The 19,066-nt window shown below is 42.0% G+C and overlaps 1 protein-coding gene across 10 annotated transcripts in view; it reads right to left on the bottom strand.

The window, feature by feature from the left end:
- Positions 1-6,666: 6,666 nt before the first annotated feature.
- BTRC (beta-transducin repeat containing E3 ubiquitin protein ligase) overlaps positions 6,667-19,066 on the bottom strand; it is a 128,393-nt gene continuing 115,993 nt past the window's right edge. For 9 of the 10 annotated variants that reach the window (XM_079977445.1, XM_079977447.1, XM_079977442.1 and 6 more), the window contains 4 exons: positions 15,724-15,834; positions 14,063-14,141; positions 12,615-12,808; positions 6,667-11,837 (listed from right to left, as the gene is read on the bottom strand). In XM_079977445.1, coding sequence (XP_079833571.1) covers positions 12,647-12,808; positions 14,063-14,141; positions 15,724-15,834 — 352 coding nt within the window. In that variant the 3' untranslated portion in view covers positions 6,667-11,837; positions 12,615-12,646. The remainder of the gene's footprint in view (positions 11,838-12,614; positions 12,809-14,062; positions 14,142-15,723; positions 15,835-19,066) is intronic. The other variant, XR_013839335.1, reaches the window with a different exon arrangement.

Raw genomic sequence — 19,066 nt, 5'->3', positions numbered from 1 at the left:
CCATTCCTCATAAAACTTGAGGTGCTTCTAAGTGAACTGTTGATTGAGCACTTATCCTGATTCATTTGTTCACAGAGCAGCTAGACAATGGTGACTTGTTAGTGAGCATTCATCTCTATCTGGTTGCGGGGAGTGTTTAGACAATGTTGCATCAAACACTTTCCATACTTTCCAGTGCATTTCCTCATTACTTTCCATATTTCCCAAAAATCTGATATTTTGGGAAAGTGGGTTTGTTGTGCAAGTCTTCCTGATCTACTATCACAACCTGAATTGGGTGGTATGTGCTTGAATCCCACCCCCAAATAGCAACAGTCTGTCTCCAGGCTTCTCAGCATCTTTGTTCCTGTTCCAGTTGGATGGTGTTGAAAGGAAGAGTCTGCTGTCCCAAACCTTTCCCAAAAGTAATAAAAAGTCCCTCCAACCACTAGCATAAATTTGTGCCTCTCCCTACCCAATCACATTGTCCTTAAAAAAAAAAAAAGCATTGAGATTTATTTTCTGCCTGAAAACACAAGTTGCCTTCTGTTAAAAAAATAATTTCTCCTGGTGTGATTAAATTTGCTCTAAAACCATGTTGGCACACCATGCAGTCACACATCTGGAGAGGTGCCCATATTTTTTGGGTTCACCCCAGTAACAGTGCAGCGGTAAGAGTCGAAGGGCGGCAACTGACCCCAGCTTAAGCCTATTAGCCTTGAGATAAGGCAAGAAACAGTCTAGGGAAAGGGGCTGACGGAGTCAGTATCTGGCGAACCTCAGATCAAATGGAGAATTTATTGACTAGCATAAAAGCACTTTGAGCGGTAAATTGCAGTGCTTTGGAGAACCAGGAGAATAGTTCTGATATTTTAACCAAATTCCTAGACTCAAAGTTCTTAAGGAACATAGTAAGCCATCTTATACTGAGTCAGACCATTTGGTCCACCTTGCTCGGTATTGTCTGCATCAATTAGCAGTTCTCCAGAATTACAGGTATAGGACAGCCCTTATCTGGGACGTGGGTGGCGCTGTGGTTTAAACCACAGAGCCTAGGGCTTGCCGATCAGGAGGTTGGCGGTTTGAATCCCTCCGACGGGGTGAGCTCCCATTGTTTGGTCTCTACTCCTGCCAACCTAGCAGTTTGAAAGCACATCAAAGTGCAAGTAGATAAATAGGTACCACTGTGGCAGGAAGGTAAATGGCATTTCTGTGTGCTGCTCTGGTTCACCAGAAGCGACTTAGTCATGCTGGCTACATGACCCGGAAGCTGTACACCGGCTCCCTCGGCCAGTAAAGCGAGATGAGCGCCACAACCCCAGAGTCAGCCACAGCTGGACCTGTCAGGGGTACCTTTACCTTTATCTGGAGATGCTGGCAGTTGTTCTCAATGAGCTATGGCACTTCCCCTGTAAATTTTCAGACAACAACCCTAACACATTTACTTGGGAACAGATGTGTCCTATTGAACTCAAGAAGATTTATGACTGAGTAGGCAAGTATAGGGTTACACTGTAAGTGTATGTCTTTTGCACCAGGCACCAGTTGGTAGATCTTAAGGTTTTAGTAAAAAAACACAACTACACCCAGAGTAGATCCTGGGACCCTGAATTCTTCCTACCCCTGTACTAGAATAATACAAGTGGCCTTAATTGATATTGGATAGAATAGAACGTTCTTACACACACACAAAATCACTGGTGACCTCTGGAGTATTTTCTCCTTTTGAAGAGTTCTGTTGATGCTTAGCACAATGCCTGTACCAACTTCTTAAAGCAGGGGTCATCAACCTTTTTCAGCCATGGGCCAGTCCACCGTCCCTCAGAGCATGTGGTGGACCAGACTATCTATCTATCTATCTATCTATCTATCTATCTATCTATCTATCTATCTATCTATCTCTCTCTCTCTCTCTCTCTCTATATATATATATATTGGGAATGAACAAATTCCTATGTCCCATAAATAACTCAGAGATGCATTCTAAATAAAAGCACACATTCTACTCATGTAAAAACACCAGGCAGGCCCCACAAATAACCCAGACATGCATTTTAAATAAAAGGACACATTCTACTCATGTAAAAACACACTGATTCCCGGACCATCCACGGGCTGGATTGAGAAGGCGATTGGGTCGCATCTGGCCCATGAACCTTAGGTTGCCTACCCCTGTCTTAAAGTCTTGAGTCACTTCACTTTGGGAGCAGTGGGATATATGGTTGTTATGCAAATATTCATCAATGGAGCTATTGTCCAATATTTAGGCTTTTAAAAGCATATTTCCTACAGGGTGTGTTCAGTATTAGTCTCCAGTATCAGGAGGAGAAAACCAGTTGTGCCACACTGCCCATGTTACATTGAATAAAATTGGTTCTTTCATTGCTTAGCAATGCCCAAGCAGTATTTGTAAACTAAGGAAACAGTGCCAGGGAAAGGTGGTTTCTGCTCCTTAGTAATCAGTAATGTCAATTTCAATTCTCTTTGTTTCTCATTTTTCCAATCTTACACTCAGTTCTCCACATTTCCACAGCAATTTGCAATTTTAAAAAATCCTCATTGTCTGCATTTTAGTGTGAATTTATCCAAATAAAACATTTTTTATGCCCCTTTGACTAATGCACACTTTTTTGCAGTTTCCTGACACAAGGCAATTTTGTATGTTATTTTCATAAATGTATTCATTTTTTATGCATGCTTACTGCCAATATATGCATATTTGTAAAAGTTGGCTGGAAAACTGAATCGCAAAATGCATTTGTGCATTAGTTTGAGAAGGGTGAATTAGTTTCACATTAAAATGCAAACGAAACCAAATTTCTTTCCTTGTTCTTTCCTACTCAGAACAAATACTTCCCTTTTGGAAAATGAGGCAGTAAAGCAGGTGAAACAGACACCTTCAGAGTTTGGTAATGAACTGAGTTGGCAAGAGGAGGGCAAGAGCAACAAAGAGCCGGCCGCAGTTACTCAATTTACGGTCAGAAGTCTTTATTTTTGGGAGAGCTTGTGAGGCTGAGGCAGCCCACAAGCCACAAGACTGAAAACTCTTGGCAGCAAAAGAATCCTTTTTTCCTAGACTGGGTGGCCACCGCTTCTCAAGCCTTCACTCTAGCCATGAAAGAACACTTTTGTATTCTTATAAGTTGGTGGATGGAATTTGTTTTGCGGAAACCGGGCATTCTGCCAAGGTTGGATATTTCTTGCTGCCCCAGAAAAAGAATTTGGAGCACTTCTAGCTCTCCCACCTACCTGGTATACCAATATTTGGGCGAAGATGCACAAGTATCTTGCTTCTCTTCAGTACCACACTAGTAACTGAGTGCTATTCCAGGTTCCAGGATCAATTATCCATAATGCCTTTCAACTCCCAGCTGACATGCTTCTCGCACTGTGGGCCAATTTCAGAAGAGGCACTTCATTTTCAAATTTCAATTTTCCCTGCATGATGACATTACACTCATCTGTGCAATGATTTTTGAGCAGAACCCAAACTTTTGCATTCTGACATCGCACCCACCATTGCTAGTGTGTAGCATGAGACCTCAAGCAAGTCTCATAAACCTGTTGTGTCAATGCATTGTCCTGGCTCAAGGGATTTCTCAACATTGGATGTGCATCATGATGCAAAAGTACATGAGATGCATGCCCATAGCTTTGTCCAGAGCAGATTTGGAAGGTGGTTGAGAGCAAGGAGACTCAGGACAATTTAAAGACACCCTCTACAATTTTAGTACAACAATGCATGATTAAGGACAGCTCCAATGCATGGGCATTTCATAGCAGAGGAGTGGGCAGAAAGTTGATCAGAATCTAGGGACAATCTTTGGGTGAGCTACTGCAGATCAGCAAATGCTTTTGACTCCCAAAACTTTGTTCACCTCAATGAGGCAGCTGAAATGAAGAAAGCTCATCCGGAGTGGATTTTTGTGTGAAATGGCTTGAGGCTCATTTCAGTTCTGGTACTGAAAATGAATCCCTCCGTACAGAAAGCACCAGAAGGCTCCCAGTTTTTTAAATTTTAACCATATGCCTTTTGGACCTGGTTCCTGTTGGTAGATCATTGGATTTGGGCAGGGGGGGGGGAGTGATGCAGCGCCTTTCCACCCCAGCATAGTATATATGTGAAATATACTCTACCTTTCTCATAGCACATTTTATCATTGGAGTTGGGAATCCTAAACAAAGCCACTTTAGGATTTCAGTTTTCTCACTGCTCCTCAAAACAGCATCTTGGGTGGCCGACTGAGTGAAGCAGAGGACCTCAGCAGGTAACTGCCCAGAACATACTACTTGACGTAGTCCAGATTTAGCCAGGTCCCTTTCCTCAAGGCAGGGTGCCAAAAGATAAAATGTACCGTATTTTTTGCTCTATTGGACACACCGGACCATAGGACGCACCGGACCATAGGAGGGGGAGAACAGGAATTTTTTTTTCTTGTTCTTCCCCTCTAAGTCAAGGTGCGTTCGGTGCGTTCAAGGTGCGCTCACCCGAAGCCTCCGGAGCCCAGCGGGAGTCCCCACTGGGCTCTGGAGGCTTTGGGTTCCTTTCGACCTGCTCTTTGGGGCTGGCGGGGGGGGGAGCGCTGCTTTCCCCCACCGCCAGCCGCAAAGACCAGGTCGGGGAACAGCGGGATGGCGGCGCTCCGCCTCCCTGCTGTCCCTCGAGCTTGTGGGGCTGGTGGTGGGGAGAAGCGCTGCTTTCCCCCACCGCCAGCCTCCAAACCAGGTCGGGGAACAGCGGGAAGGCTGCTCAGTGCGCCCCAGGCTTCGGGATGCAGGCTGCTATCCGCAAGCCTTGGGAGCCCGGCGGGAACTCCCGTCGGGCTCCCCAGGCTTGCTGAGAGGAGTGCGCACCGACTCCTCTCACTCTCCAGGCTTCAGTGAAAGCCTGCATTCGCTCCATAGGACGCACACATATTTCCCCTTCATTTTTGGAGGGGGAAAAATGTGTCCTATAGAGCGAAAAATACGGTATATACTACCTAGAAAGCCAGTCATGCGAATGTCCACACTGAGCTGGAAACCTAGTGGAAATACGTCCTTTGGCGTGTTAGGAATAGGAGGTGAAAAGGGGAGAGCAACAGGCAGTGTCCTGTGAGGGGCCCAGTAGCCTGAGAACAAAACAGGGACAAACAAACCTTCCAAATACGCAAGTAAAAAGTGAAGGCACTAGTAGCAAGCAATGCTGTAAAATTTAGAGAAATGGCAGCGCATATATGCTTCTTTACCAACCCCTACCAGGCTAGTAAATAATTTTGAGGGCTAGCAACTTTTATGGTCTGCAATACTGTTTTGAAGGGTTTCCTTAACTGGTGATGCCAGAACCCTCTTTCTTCATTCAGGATCTTTCAAGTTTAGTATTGTGGTTGATTTGTCCTCAAACGTTTGGAAATGTCTAGAATTTGTTTTGTTAAATTTTTATATTATTTCTTAAATGAAATGCTACTTGGATGGTTTTGGGTTTTTTGCAGTCTAAAACATTTGTTAAATCCAGCAAACAAGCAATCTTTGGAGTTTGATTTCTAATTGGAAAATAACTGTTTTCCCCCTCCCTGCCCTTGGTTCATGGTTTTGCTCTGCAACCATAGATTGTACAGGCAATTTACAGGCATTTTGCATAGTTGGACAAGGATGTTATGATACACAGAACAGATTTTACTTAATATAGGCCCTGCTGTTTTGAGGGTGCCTCCAAGGTGCCTATGTTTTCCATCTGTTTTCCCACCAGCCTTCCTGAAGGAAAATCATGGAGAAGGTAGTAGGCAGGTCTGCTGCAATATATGGTACAGTGACATCTAGAACATAGTGTGATACACACTAGTCTTATTGAAAATGCAAGGCAGACAAAAGAGAGAGCAGCAGAAGCCAAGACGAGGCTTGGCTAGCTCAGTCGGTAGAGCATGAAACTCTTAATCTCAGAGTTGTGGGGATAAGGCCCATATTGAGCTAAAGATTCCTGCATTGCAGGGTGTGGACTAGATGGCCCTTGTGGTCCCTTCTGACTCTATAAATGTGCGGCCAGGAGTGTGGAGCTCCATCCTTGGTTCTGTCCAAACCACCTAAGGTATTTTGTTTTGTTGGATTCATGTGTAGCGTGTTAGTTGAATTTTCTCTTTTTTAAACCAAGATTCCAAAAGGCCAGTTTCAGTGGACTAAGTGAACTGCTAGGAGAGCAAACTTTCTAACTGCAAAGAAAACCCAGGTCAGGGAAACAATGGACTGGCCTTAAACACACATAAAAATATACCTAATGGGAAAAGTTAGCCAGAAGGTGGCAAAGCAACATGGTGGGTCCAGTAAGAAGGTAGAATTTGAATTATTCTGTATGTCATCTTTGAACCAAAAACATTTAAATAGCTGCATTCTGTGCATCTTCTAAATAAGGGAAGGTCACAGTTTTTCACTCAATTATCCTGTAGGATCCATTTAGGATCCATTTTCCCTTTTTAAATGCACTCCTTTTGCTGTCACACGTTTTGATCAATTTACAGTGCTTTAGATGGAAGATATCATTAATGAATGGAACTCTTATAAAGTACACTGAGATTTTATGAATAAGCTACCCCAGTGTGAATGAATGACAGTCAATGAGATGAGGTTGAAGTTCTGCACTAGTTCATTCATTGACATAGTGCCTGGGAAACAAACATTCATTTAAGATTAAAGAAAAAACACACGCTCAGCAGGTTCACAGCTTAATCTTATAATTGTATTTAAGTTATCTTCTGAACAGTTAAAATATTTTTTCTTAAAAAAACCACACATTACCATGACCCTAGCTCAAGTGAACATTAGTACGTTAGCTACACATCACCAGAACATAATCACAAAAATTCCAAAGCACTCATTACTTTTAGAATCTAGAGAACAAAGAGAGCAGAGTTACAAATAAAAATAAGAGATCATGTGCTTTCTTTTTAACCTTCTGTGCCCACAGTTATCTGAGCTTCCTGCAGTTGCTAAAGGCATGCACTGGTCTAGTGGGTGTTTGCTTTCAAAGGAGCAGCAAGCTGTTAAGAGAATAAATTGTCATAAGAGCCAATTCAATTTTGCCAGATTTTAAACCTGCAACCCCCACACTAACGTGCTGTACAAAAAGATATTAGAATTAGCAATTTATATTGTGAGCATTTCCTCTTGTATGGATCAACAGCTACCTTACTTTTCCCTACTCAGCCTAAATTCATAATTTGGAAGTGAATTTTTTTGACCATCTATGACCATTTTAGTCCCAGAGAGAGAAGGAGGAAAAAAAGCTCTGCTTTAACCAGCAAAGGCAGCCAATAACATGGAAAAAATAAACATGGAGTATTTAGAAAATGGTCCTCTGTGCCTTTCTGCTAAAGCATCTGCTTTGGGCATCATAGATTGGGCAGCGTGCACAACAATGATTTATGCATATTAGATTCCTGAGAATCCCAGCTTCCCTTTTTAAAAAGCAAGTTTCTAGCCCTCATTATAGTGAAAATACATTTGAAATCATGCAAGAACCATTGTGAAATGCTCAGGTCAAAATCTGAAGCTTTAGTTTCTTGAAGCCTATCCTTGCAACCTTGTTTCGCTCACACTCATACAGCTTTTCACAACCCTCTTGTCTGTCCAAACTTTCTTTGTCCGTTTGATCTTGTGCAAGTGCCCAAATGCAGAGTTCAGAAGAAAGCATGCAAATCAATACAAATTAAGTGAATTTGGGTGTTTTACTGATTTGCATTGAACAGTGAATTTTAGTTTTTTAATGTACACAAGTAGACCTACAGAACAGACCACTACTTGTACTTTCTCCAGAAAAGCTGAGTAGTGCTTTAGGGAAAGCATTTCTGCATCTAGAATGGTGTCTGTAGATCAGTGAATTTGCATGAGCTCTAGAGCCAGGTAATAATGATTTCTTAATGGGGCTAACCTCATAGTTATGTTCCATTGTGAAGGTTATTGTTGATTTGTCAAAGGTCTACCTCCTGAGCATACCTTGCATCACTGAAAGGTCACTAATTGTAAATCTCTGTATGATTACTGCCACTTTAGAAGACCTAAATTCATGTGCTACAGCCCAATTGCATTTTGCAGACCAAAGATATAATGTATAACTATGCCCATGACATAGGATGCTGCAGTCCTGAAAAGAGCTCTGATTTTAAGAAGCAGATTGCGAACTAGTCAATCACAATTCTGAAGGGGAGCCTATAAATAAAGCATGGGCTGCACCCATGTTTTATTCCAGCAGCCATGTTATAAATCAGAAAGATGCAGAGGGTGACTTACAATACAGAAGTGTTGCTTCCAGAGCATGCAGTTCCCAGGATGCAGCATTTAAACCCAAGTGGAAACTGCCCAGGACATGATGGCCTAAAGTGAGAATTGTGCTTCCACAACCAGTTGGCTCACTCTCAGCTGGATATGTAAGATTGATTTCAGAAAAAGGAGATTTACCCAGAACTGCAGCTTGAGGAAAAATCCAAAAAGCTTCCTTCTTCAGGGAAACCCCTCCCGCCCCAACCCCCCTATTTGACCACTTGATTAAAGGAAGAGGAATGGATTAGGGCACAGCTCAGCATTGTTAAAATGCATCATATATGTAGGCCACTTAGAGACCATATATGTGCCTTGTGCCACCTAGAGTTTCCCCAATTCTTTCTTCCCAAATCCAAGAGAATTTGGGAAGGCATGCAAACCGTATAAGCCTTTGTAACTAAAAACTACTGAATGTTCCTCCTACCCTCCTATATCGAATAGTTCCTTCCTGGTATGAAGCAACAGCAGAAAACAGCACACAAGTAGTCACTTCTTTTGATAACACTGTTAACTCCTAAACATGTCTGAGCATAGCATGGAAGGGAAAAGACCCCCAGGACCAGAAGACCTCATTTGGAGAGGTACCAATCACATGAGTTCAAATTGGCAGATTCATATATGAACCCAGAGAAGGGGAACACACATATGTACCACTCTCCTTTTCTTTTATGAAGTCAAAATAGGTTTGTTTTTTGCTGGTCTCTCTCCCATCTTCTAATTTCAGAAGCAAGCATAAAGTCTTAAAATAGTCATCAAAAGGTCCAACTTGTTCAGAAGCCTAATCAGGAACGGTGAAAGTGGCTTAGCGTTGCTGCGGGGGGGGGGGGGGGGTCCTATGCTACGTATTCAGCTGGGTGCCCAGGCTGAGCTTATGTTATTTAAACTACTCAATTGCTCTAGGGTTAGAAATGCAGAGTTTTACAGCAAGGTTCTCTCCTATGGCTCAGAGCCAGTTGTGCGCTGCTTTTCCTTCTGTAAATACCTGCCTGTGGAGCTCTCCGCTCCACACCAGTGAAAGGCAAGGCCATTTGTGATTAGCAATTCCAAGTTAGCATTTCATTGCAAAGAAAGATATTAGGGCTCAGCCCCTCTTCAGAAACGTCATTAAAATTCCCTTTTCAGCTTTTGCATCACATCCATTTGGAATTACCCATATCAAATTAACCCTTGAAATGTCCATGTATGGAGATGCTTTAGAGCCTTTCTCTTCCAGTGAAGAACAAAGCCCTCCCCAAATGGTTGGAGATGCAGGAGGCTGAAGGCTGTAAACTTCATGCAACTTGAGTGGGGTAGAAGTTGGAGGGAGGTCTTGCTTTTTGCAGTGGCCTTTCTCCATGCCAAGGCATGGTGGGCCCTCCTTCTGTTGGAAAAGCACCATTTCAGCTTCTTCCTTGAAATGACTTAACAGGAAAAAACCTCACTACTTTCCCCTTGGTGACAGGTTTTATACATTAGAATTAATTCTCCAGTACCATGTTTGTTTGTTTTAAAGCCCCAAAGCAGTTAGGTGTGTTTGGGAACAACAGCAGGGAAGAGAAGGGTTATGAAGATAAGGAAAGGCTGCACCAGAAATGACATTGTCTCTTATCTGATCTCCAACTCCACATAACAGAAACAACCCCCCTATGTGCTTGACAGAGCCACCGCCAAAGACACTTCCCTACACACACACACACACACACACACACACACACACACACGGGAGAAAATACTGATCTCACAGCTCTGCCAGCGAGCAAGAGAAAATAACCTGTTGATGCTCCAGTTGTAGTGGATCTACAGTCTGTTCCACACATTGTCAATACTGTACTACAAAGTATAAATGGAATCCGAGTAATAGTGATGAAACAGGGCTGGGGCGACAGTGAGCTTTCAAACATAATGAAGAACTAGTATGTGGCAATCTGTCTCTCGTTTTCCATCTTGCTTTGCAATTCAGTGTGCAAGGCAACCTTTTTCATACTCCGAAGGATAGCACAGTTAAGGAAAGCCTTCTAGCTGCAGCTGTGACTTCCTTTGCCTTTGCTCAAAGAAACACTTAAAAAGAAAAGCAAACCAAGATCAGCATGTTTATCCCTACCCCAAGAGAACAAATACTTCTGACTATGCCTTTGGTGCTAATGCAGCCCTGGATGATACGCAGGCTGAGAATCCATGGGTTAGGCAGAGCACTTGCACAAAACTCTCACTTTTGAACCAGAGTAGAGAACTACAGGACAGAACCAGCTGCCCGTTTATTCTTAGTTTCCACTGACTTTCTGAGCCCGCCATGGCAAATACCAAATTTCACTGTGGGGAAATTGCTACTCCCAAGTGAATGAAGAGGAGACAGGCCACAGAGGGGGACCTGCTTAGCAGCATAAAAGTGAAGCTCTTTCCCCCTAACTTCCAAATTTAAAATCTTGGCCAAAGAAGTTAACCCTTCCTTGTAGGAGACAAGCGTTATGCTATTCCCACACAATGATGGGGGGTTATGTAGTACCATACGACAGGTTTGCTTTTGGTCTTTTCTGTCCCTACCTAAGACCCTCCACTGTTCTCCTCTACTATTATCCCTTCCACCACAAAATGACCTTGCAGCTTACAGACTAAGATGTGGAGTCATCAGAATCTCCCGTTCTTTCAGGAGTTCCCTTCCAACAGAGTATGGCAACAAAGCACAAATGCCAGCCAACGAATAATGACACAATCAGGTTAACAGGAAAAGTCGGAAGTCTTGGCTGAGTGCTGAGGGAATAGGGTGGTTGCTACTGTTGATACCATATTCTTCTTCCGGGGGGGGGGGGCGAGGAGCAGAGGTGCAATACTGCACCATGTGGGGAGGGAAGGAAGAACATGGAAATATATTCATATACTTTGACAGCAGAAATACTGCCCATCACCAATGCTGTCACCAGTAAGTCTCACCTCTTAAGTAAATTAGACTTTGGCAGAAGAAAGCTTCACCTTTCATTTACTGGCATCCGCCAGATGAAGATTTTAGACAAGTGACTAACTGCAGAGGGCTTAGCTGAAATTATTTAGACTTCATCATTATCTCCCGACTGGTTTCTGGCCACCGGGGCCTTCATTTGGCATCAAGTTGGCCCTCCTTTAAAGTCCAAGGCCCAGCTACAAAAAAGTAGATGCGTCCTTATCACAAGTCCCCAAAGGTAGAGGCATCAGCCTGCTGTTCCCCACCTACCAACACATCACAAGGTGATTCTCCCATGGGAACGAATGGTGGCAAGGATTTTTCTGCTTAAGAGCGAAGCAAGAAATTCTGGCAACATGTTAAATATATTTATAGGACATCTGCACTCAGGACAAGAGAGGAGATGGGAGGGAGAAGAGGGTGAAGAGGGGAGGTATAACACATCAGTCATTCAGGAAAGATAAAAGGAATCTTCTGATATAGCAGCACTTGAGCAGTCAGCTGCACTGAGAAGACCTTGTCCGAGATCAACCCCATGCTGACTTGGTTCCAGAAGTGTGTCTGAGAGCCTCTCTCTTCAGTTATATCTGTTATGTGGATAATTCTTTTGCCCTGGCATTGGCAGGTAATTTAAATATCGCAGCTTAAATGAGTCCTAGGAAAGAAAAGACAAGAACTATTTGTCATCCACATTTTTGTTAATGAAATTTTATAAACCATCAAAAGATGATTATAGGCAATCTAGATTTTTCAAAATGGATACATTTGGGGTATGTGTGTGAACCCCTCAGCCTGTGTATGTGATCTGTTTCCCAAGTTATTGTTAACGTTCATCTTGTAGGACAGATGGTGTGGTGGCGGCAAGGAGGGAAAACCCAAAATATGTTGGGGAGAGACCGTGACAGCACCTCCACATTGTTTCTGTTGCAGGTGGCAGTTGTGCTGAGAAGTGGCAAGGAGCTGATTGGAGTGCCCAGGAATCTGGATGGAGCACTCTGATGTTTCAAAAGTACGGGTGACGGTTGAGCCCTTGAGGAACCTCACAAAAGATCACAACATTCCTTCCTGTTTCCTGATCACTTGTTTCTGATCCTTGGCTGAGGTAGGAAAATTGCACCTCCCAGGTAGAGTGCTAGAGTAAGAAGTGGTTCTTCATTACAAACTTCAGTTTCGTTCTCTCCTCAGCTTGTGCTCATTTAAATTAATTCATTCTTGGTCCACTGCAGTTACATGGCCATTTCTTCCTAATGCTCCTACAGGCAAGGAAGTTCTGAGAAGCCAAAGGACAGAACCACCCTTGTCACCCCTTTATCTGCAGTGGCTTTCAGTAATACTCTCAGTTAAGGAACCAGCAAAACCTCCATTCACAAATCATGTCTATCCACCATGCAGCCTACCTGCTGCATTAACGTGTTGTTGTTGTTGTTTTTACCTGTGCAAGTGTGAGGTACAGTGTAGTGCTATTTATCTGGAGATGTAAGTGTATGTTCTGGAAGGGGAGCGGTTAGATTCTGCTTGGGTAGCTGGATCATTCAGGAAGTCCCAGATGAGGATGGTGTCATCATGCGAGCTGCTAACTATTTGAAATTCGTCAAACTGGAGCCGGAAAACTCTGCCGGAGTGCTCCTGGATGGGGAAAGGGAGACAAGTCAAATTCAGAAGCATTAAGGGTTGCTGTGATCTTAGCACTGTATGTTTCTGATTGCAGAAATGTGAGCTTTTAATACAGAAGTATACACCTCCTAAAGAACCAACTGCACAAATAAGCAGTCCTTTCATTACCTAACAAACCATTTCTGTGAAAAAAATCAGGAAACAGTTTGCACTCATGTTCAACCTCTAGATACCAGAAGCTGGGAATACTTGATGGAGGAGGGCACTTAGAAAAGTTAGTTGTTGCTTTTTGTCCCATTTGTGGCCATTCTAGTCCAATCTGGCTGGCTACTGGTGAAAACAGGATGCTGGACTAGACAAATCCTTGTTCTGATCCAGCAGAGCATTTCTTACTCTCTTATGTGAAATGAGTATTTATTATGTGGCCTTTCCTCTTATCATCTGGAAATTGAAAATAAAACAGCAGACACTAGGCTGCATTCATTGCAGAGACAGGTTTAATTTCAGATCCTGAGGAGATGCAGCAAAACAGCAAATGTTACATTTCCCCAGTTTGCAAGCACCTAAAAACTTGCCTGTTTCTGCTCACCCTTTTGAAGGTAAGAGTATCAGACACAACTTTAATGAGGCAGTGAAATCTTAGGGTTTGTTTACAGTGGCGGTTTAGCCACGAGCAGCAGGATTCACAAGTCAGTCTCAGCTGAAGTGTGAACATAGTCACTCAGGGGTAATAAGCACTGACTCCCCCAGCACCTCATTAAGGCTTAATGAATTCTACACCACTTCATATATTTGGTCCTCTAGGATCAGAACAACGAAACAAGGTGGCTGCTTTTTCACTTATCCTCTGGGTCCTATGTTCTCTATAAAGCAGCACAACGGTATTTAGATATATATCAGGCAGAAGAGTTGAGCTGGCCTATACTGTGTGAATTAGTTTGGAAAAAGCACAACTGCATTGCTACAACAATGGACACATTTGCTACAGAGCAGACAAGCTCAATGCCACCATTAGAGTCTTTGTATTCTGCTTATTCTCCACTTTAAGGCATGGCAAATTCAAGACTAACCTATATTAGGACTTCTTTTGCATACGATGCAAGCTTACACAAAGCTGCATTCTTTAATGGATTAGATTTGATGGCATGGCTAAGGAGGAACATATTTTAGTCTAACTCTCATTTGACAATCCAGGTGAAGTTTTATTATGTATTAATACTGGGTAAATATATTCCCTCCCACCCAAGATCAATCAAAACCTCTTACCACAAGAGTGCGCAGGCAGAGGGTTCCAGCAGGGGCACGAGGGTCCAGTGCAGCTACCAGATCCCACACCTTTATTTTCCTGGTGGTACAAAAAAGAAGAAAGAACCGGGGATTCATTAAAAAGGAAGTGCAAGCGCTACATGAAATCAAAAAAACTGAGTTGTTAATCCATCTCAGCTGATCAATCTATTTCATGGAGAAAAAAACAGATGTGCATCTGTTCTTGCAACTTAGCTTTGCTGTTTTCTCTTGTGTTGGCTGGAGATAGTATGGTTGATATGAAGATAACAGATCTTAATGAGAAGCGTATGTGTCAGGGAAGAGTTAGAAGTTTCCAGTTTCTCAGAGGGAGAAAGCATTCCTCAAGGGGGGAAGGAGAGCAGTGAATCTAATAGAAGAGAACAGGAGGAACAACAGGGAGGGACCGGCTGTTCCCAGGAAAGGCAAGGGTTCAGTTCTAGCTCAGATTCGGAGGAGGGGGGATACAAGCCAGCTCTAGCCAGGAGGTTAGAAAAAAGAGCGGGAAAACAAAGGGAAGGGCGCCTTCGCCATTTTGAGAGTGGCTGGTCATGGAGAAGCAGAGCTCAGAAGCTACAGTGGTGCCCTGCAAGACGAACGCCTCGCAAGACGGAAAACCCGCTAGACGAAAGGGTTTTCCGTTTTGGAGGCGCTTCGCAAAACGAATTTCCCTGTGGGCTTGCTTCGCAAGACGAAAATGTCTTGCGAGTTCCTGCGGGTTTCCCCCCCCCCCCTTTTCCTAAGCCCTAAGCCGCTTATCAGCTGATCCGCTAAAAGCCGCTAAACCGCTAATAGCGCTAATCCGCTAAGCTGTCAATGGGCTTGCTTCGCAAGACAAAAAGACCGCTATACGAAGAGCCTCACGGAACGGATTAATTTCGTCTTGCGAGGCACCACTGTATCTGAAATAAGTGACTCTGAGGAATAATATTTAAGAACCGTTTATAAGATTGTTTTGTTAATACGCAATAAAAAGTTTTATAAAATAACAAGAAGCGTTTGTGTGGTGATCTGAAGAGGACAACGACCAGGCCTGACAGTATGGTTAACATAAAGATAAATTAAAACTAAAGAGGTGACATCAATTATAATGGAAGGAATGATAAACATTACACTGTATTGTACTGTGATATGACTTCAGTAATAGTAATAACATGTATAATTTGGTGAATCCAAGTAGTGTTTACCTCACCAAGCATGTCTTTTATTTTAGGTCCTGTTAATGGGACTTTTATAAGCAAATTCTACCTTCCACTTATCCAAATGAGGCCAGCAGGAAAGCAAATTTGATTGCTACTGTAAGTGGTTGTCTTTGCAGAACCTGCAATGTATTTTAATATATCCTCCTTTAAATACTACTGGTATCTGTTCTTCTTGCATTTTATATTTGTAATGCTGAATGGGGAAAATTGATTCTCTCTTTCTTCTAAAAATCCAAATTGCATATAGGTTACTTGCTCAGTGAAGCACTGGATCTGTCAGAGTTAGGCATTTCTAATTTTCTAGCCTTCAGGGTTAGTTTGGGGTGGGTAGGAGAGACTCTAGACATCTCTATTTCACCACTAAATTTGTAAAATGCTCTGTGATCCTTGGATGAAAGGCATGATAGAAATTTAATTAATAAATTAATAACAAATTCTCACCCATCATAGGCTCCACTGACTATCCTCTTGGTATCAAAGCGAATACATCTCACCAGCTCTTCGTGGCCTTCCAGAACTCGCAAACATGCCCCACATTCAATGTCCCATAACCTAGAAGACAAGGCAAACAATCATTATGTAATTGCCATAGAAAAATGTTTTGGAAATATAAATTGCAAATTGAACCTGCCTATTTATCCAGGAATGGGAGAACTCTGAAGAATCTCCCAATTTCTTCCTAAATTCACATTTTGTATCTAGAAAATTACAAATTTCAATGTGAAACTCTACTATTTTCATTTCCAATACTGTACATTTATGAGTAGTAGTGTTATCTCTGAATGTTGTTTGGGCTACATAAGAGACAACAAATTATAGATAACATGGAGATAGGGGCCCGTGTTAACTTGAAAAGATAAGATTGCTTGTTGCAGAAAAAATGAAATCCTTCCTGTGACCTGGCTTTGCTATAGAAGAAAATCAGGTGGTTACCAGAAACATATTTCCTTCATACAGCATCTGAAATGTTAGCTTCCTAGAAAAAACCTGCCACTTCTCAACACATCTTGGTAACCTCTGAAAACAGTTTACCAAAATGCACTAAATATGGGTATTTGTTAGGAGACTGTCATGACTGTTTAAAGTGCTAACATAGTGCCCTAAATGTATGGTATGAATGTGGGATAACTATTACACATGTGCCTCTCTACTGCTGTAACATCTAGCTTAACCCATAGGCAGCTGTTTTTTTCTTCTGATTAAACAGGAAATGCTTCAGTCAATTAAAGAATGTTTCACATTACACTGACAAAGCGGTTGCTAACAGAAGGTGAAAAATGTCCTTGCTTTTCTGTGTGGAAAGAGCACATGATATAGGCAAATTTAAACAGTGTCACCCCCATCACCTCCAAAAGAAAACTGCACAGTAATTTGTGAAGCCATTCACATAATTTTTTGTCATGAAGGTTTTGCTGGGCCCTATGCTTGTTCATCCGAGTTAAAATTAAATAGGTATGACAATATCACAAAGTGGGTTTCCCACCTATTGGTTACAGTTGCTATTTGAAATAATCATACTTCATTCCACAGTGTAGATGCTAAACCTTTTGTGATTACCCACTGACCAAATGTGAATTGCTGCACAGAACGCAAAAGATAGTTTGTGCGCAGGTGGTTTACACTCTACACTGAAAATGCAGGAGAGGAGGATGGGAGAAACAGCCACCCCAAGCCAGTTTTGAAATCTGATCTTTGGGAACTTGTGGGCCAACTGTGCACCTAACCTGCATTCTGCTGAGATATGTTGCCAACCACTGCAAAAATTCCAGCACAAGGATTTTATTCAGTGTAAGCATAAAAGTAATTGTATTCCTCTTTAAATTTATTACCATATTGACATTTATATTTGTTGGTTATTACTGTGTGTAGTATTTGTGGTTACTTTTCCAAGCTCTGCAGAGTTTAACTATTTCCTGTTTGGATTACTGTCGATGTTTGTGCCTTCCGAATTGTATGCTTTTTAGATTTGTCTTTGATGTTGCTATTTCTTATGGAAGCGGTGGACAGTAGAGTGCTGGATCCAAGTTTAAACTCATTTAAACTCAATTTTTTCTCAAAACACCGTTTGTCTTATCTTTTGTTTAGCCATACTATGAAGGCACCCCCAACCTCCCCAAATGTATGTTGTGTCCTGGTTGTTCCCCTGATGCAAAGCCATGGTGTTATTTGCAAATCTTTTGATCTTTACAAGGCGTTAAATAGGATGCAGCTGTTGAGTGAAGGTGATAATTGGTTAATAGCTTCAACTGTCCCCTTACAATTCCCCATGTCTCTCATTTAAATTGTCTGCTGCAGTACCCTGACTTGTTTGTTTTCATTACTCATGTTACTGCAATTACCTTCAGTAACTAGCTTTCTCTAAAAGCTACACTAGTCAATTACCAGCCTCTTAAGCCCCTTAATGAAAGGAATTGTTTCTTTGTTTTGTATCTTTATTTGGACACACAGTGATTCCATACATTTGACCTTGGACCCGGAGAATTATGCACAATGGATGAGGAAAGATGATACCATTAATTTGAGTGAGCTCTGTTGGTCTGATTAAGAGGGATCCTTTACCCATTTTTTAATATCTGCACACTCACTAAACTGTATAGCTTTAGGGAGTATGGCAACTTTTGTCTTGCTTGAATTATTGCTGAGGACAATTTAAAAAGCAGATTGTCAATGCACTGTCCATGTGAATCGGAGCTCAAACTGCTATGACCAAAGCTTTCGATTAAAAAAGAATGAGGATTGGGCTGACACTTCATTTCTTGCAGGAAAGAAGAGCACATGAACGGAAGAACCCTTTAAGCAAGTGCACTAATATTTGCATTTGACAAGATGGTTGAAAGATGAAGCAGCTCATGGCTATAGAGGTAACTCATCACCATAGTTCACAAAAAACCCAACAACAACTTGTATAGCTTTAAATGAGTAAGGATGAGGTACACATAAGAGTATAGGAAGACAGTACTTCCTATTCAATTCTGACAAATCAATGGCTTTCAGTGATATTATACTTTGCCCTCTAAAAACTGTCAAATTTCATCCAACGCAAAAATACATAGTTCATTGTATTATGGAATGGATCACTGCTTGGAACGTTTCCAACCAAGGGACAGCAAGCAGACTCCATGAGTCCAGGCCACCTGTTACAAATGGTGCCTGAGGCTAAGCACCATGAGAAAAACTTGGTTGGCAAAACCCCAGCACTGTTTTGGGGTTGAATTAAAAACCTCTTGTTGCAAATCCAACTCTTCTAAGCAGAGACACAAACCATAAAGGGGAGCAGCCTTTATAACAGTCCGTGCCAGTGCTTTCACATATTACATTTTGAGAAGTTAAACAATTATTACTGTTTGCTTTTAGCTCTTGAAGAATACAAAAATCTAAATAGCAGCTGTGTTAAAAAAGGAGATAAATATTTATGGAAAATAAAACTATATGTAGTACCCTAAATGGATTATCTTTGCTCATTGATGATTTGGAAGCTTTAAACTCTGGAAAACTGAGGCAACGACAAAAGCTTTTCCTTCTTACAGAAGCATTTTAGAACACAAGTTTTACTCTGCTGTCAGGGCTATGGCCATTTTAAGAATACATGGAATAGAGTGCAGACTTTTGATTTTTGAAAATTCTACAAAGCTGAGAAATTTCTGTTCCTGGTGGCTAAAGAGAAAAAGTTGAAAATGACAAAAAACCAAGACAGAAGTGTTGCCTCATAGTTACTTTCTCTTGAATCCAAAGCACTTCCCCAAATTTGTGCATTAGCCTCCTTTCTTGGTTCTTTATGACTGCT

This window comes from Podarcis cretensis, assembly GCF_951804945.1.
Source record: "Podarcis cretensis genome assembly, chromosome: 5".
Taxonomy (NCBI): Eukaryota; Metazoa; Chordata; class Lepidosauria; order Squamata; family Lacertidae; genus Podarcis; species Podarcis cretensis.
This window is presented reverse-complemented; position numbering and strand designations above follow the sequence as displayed.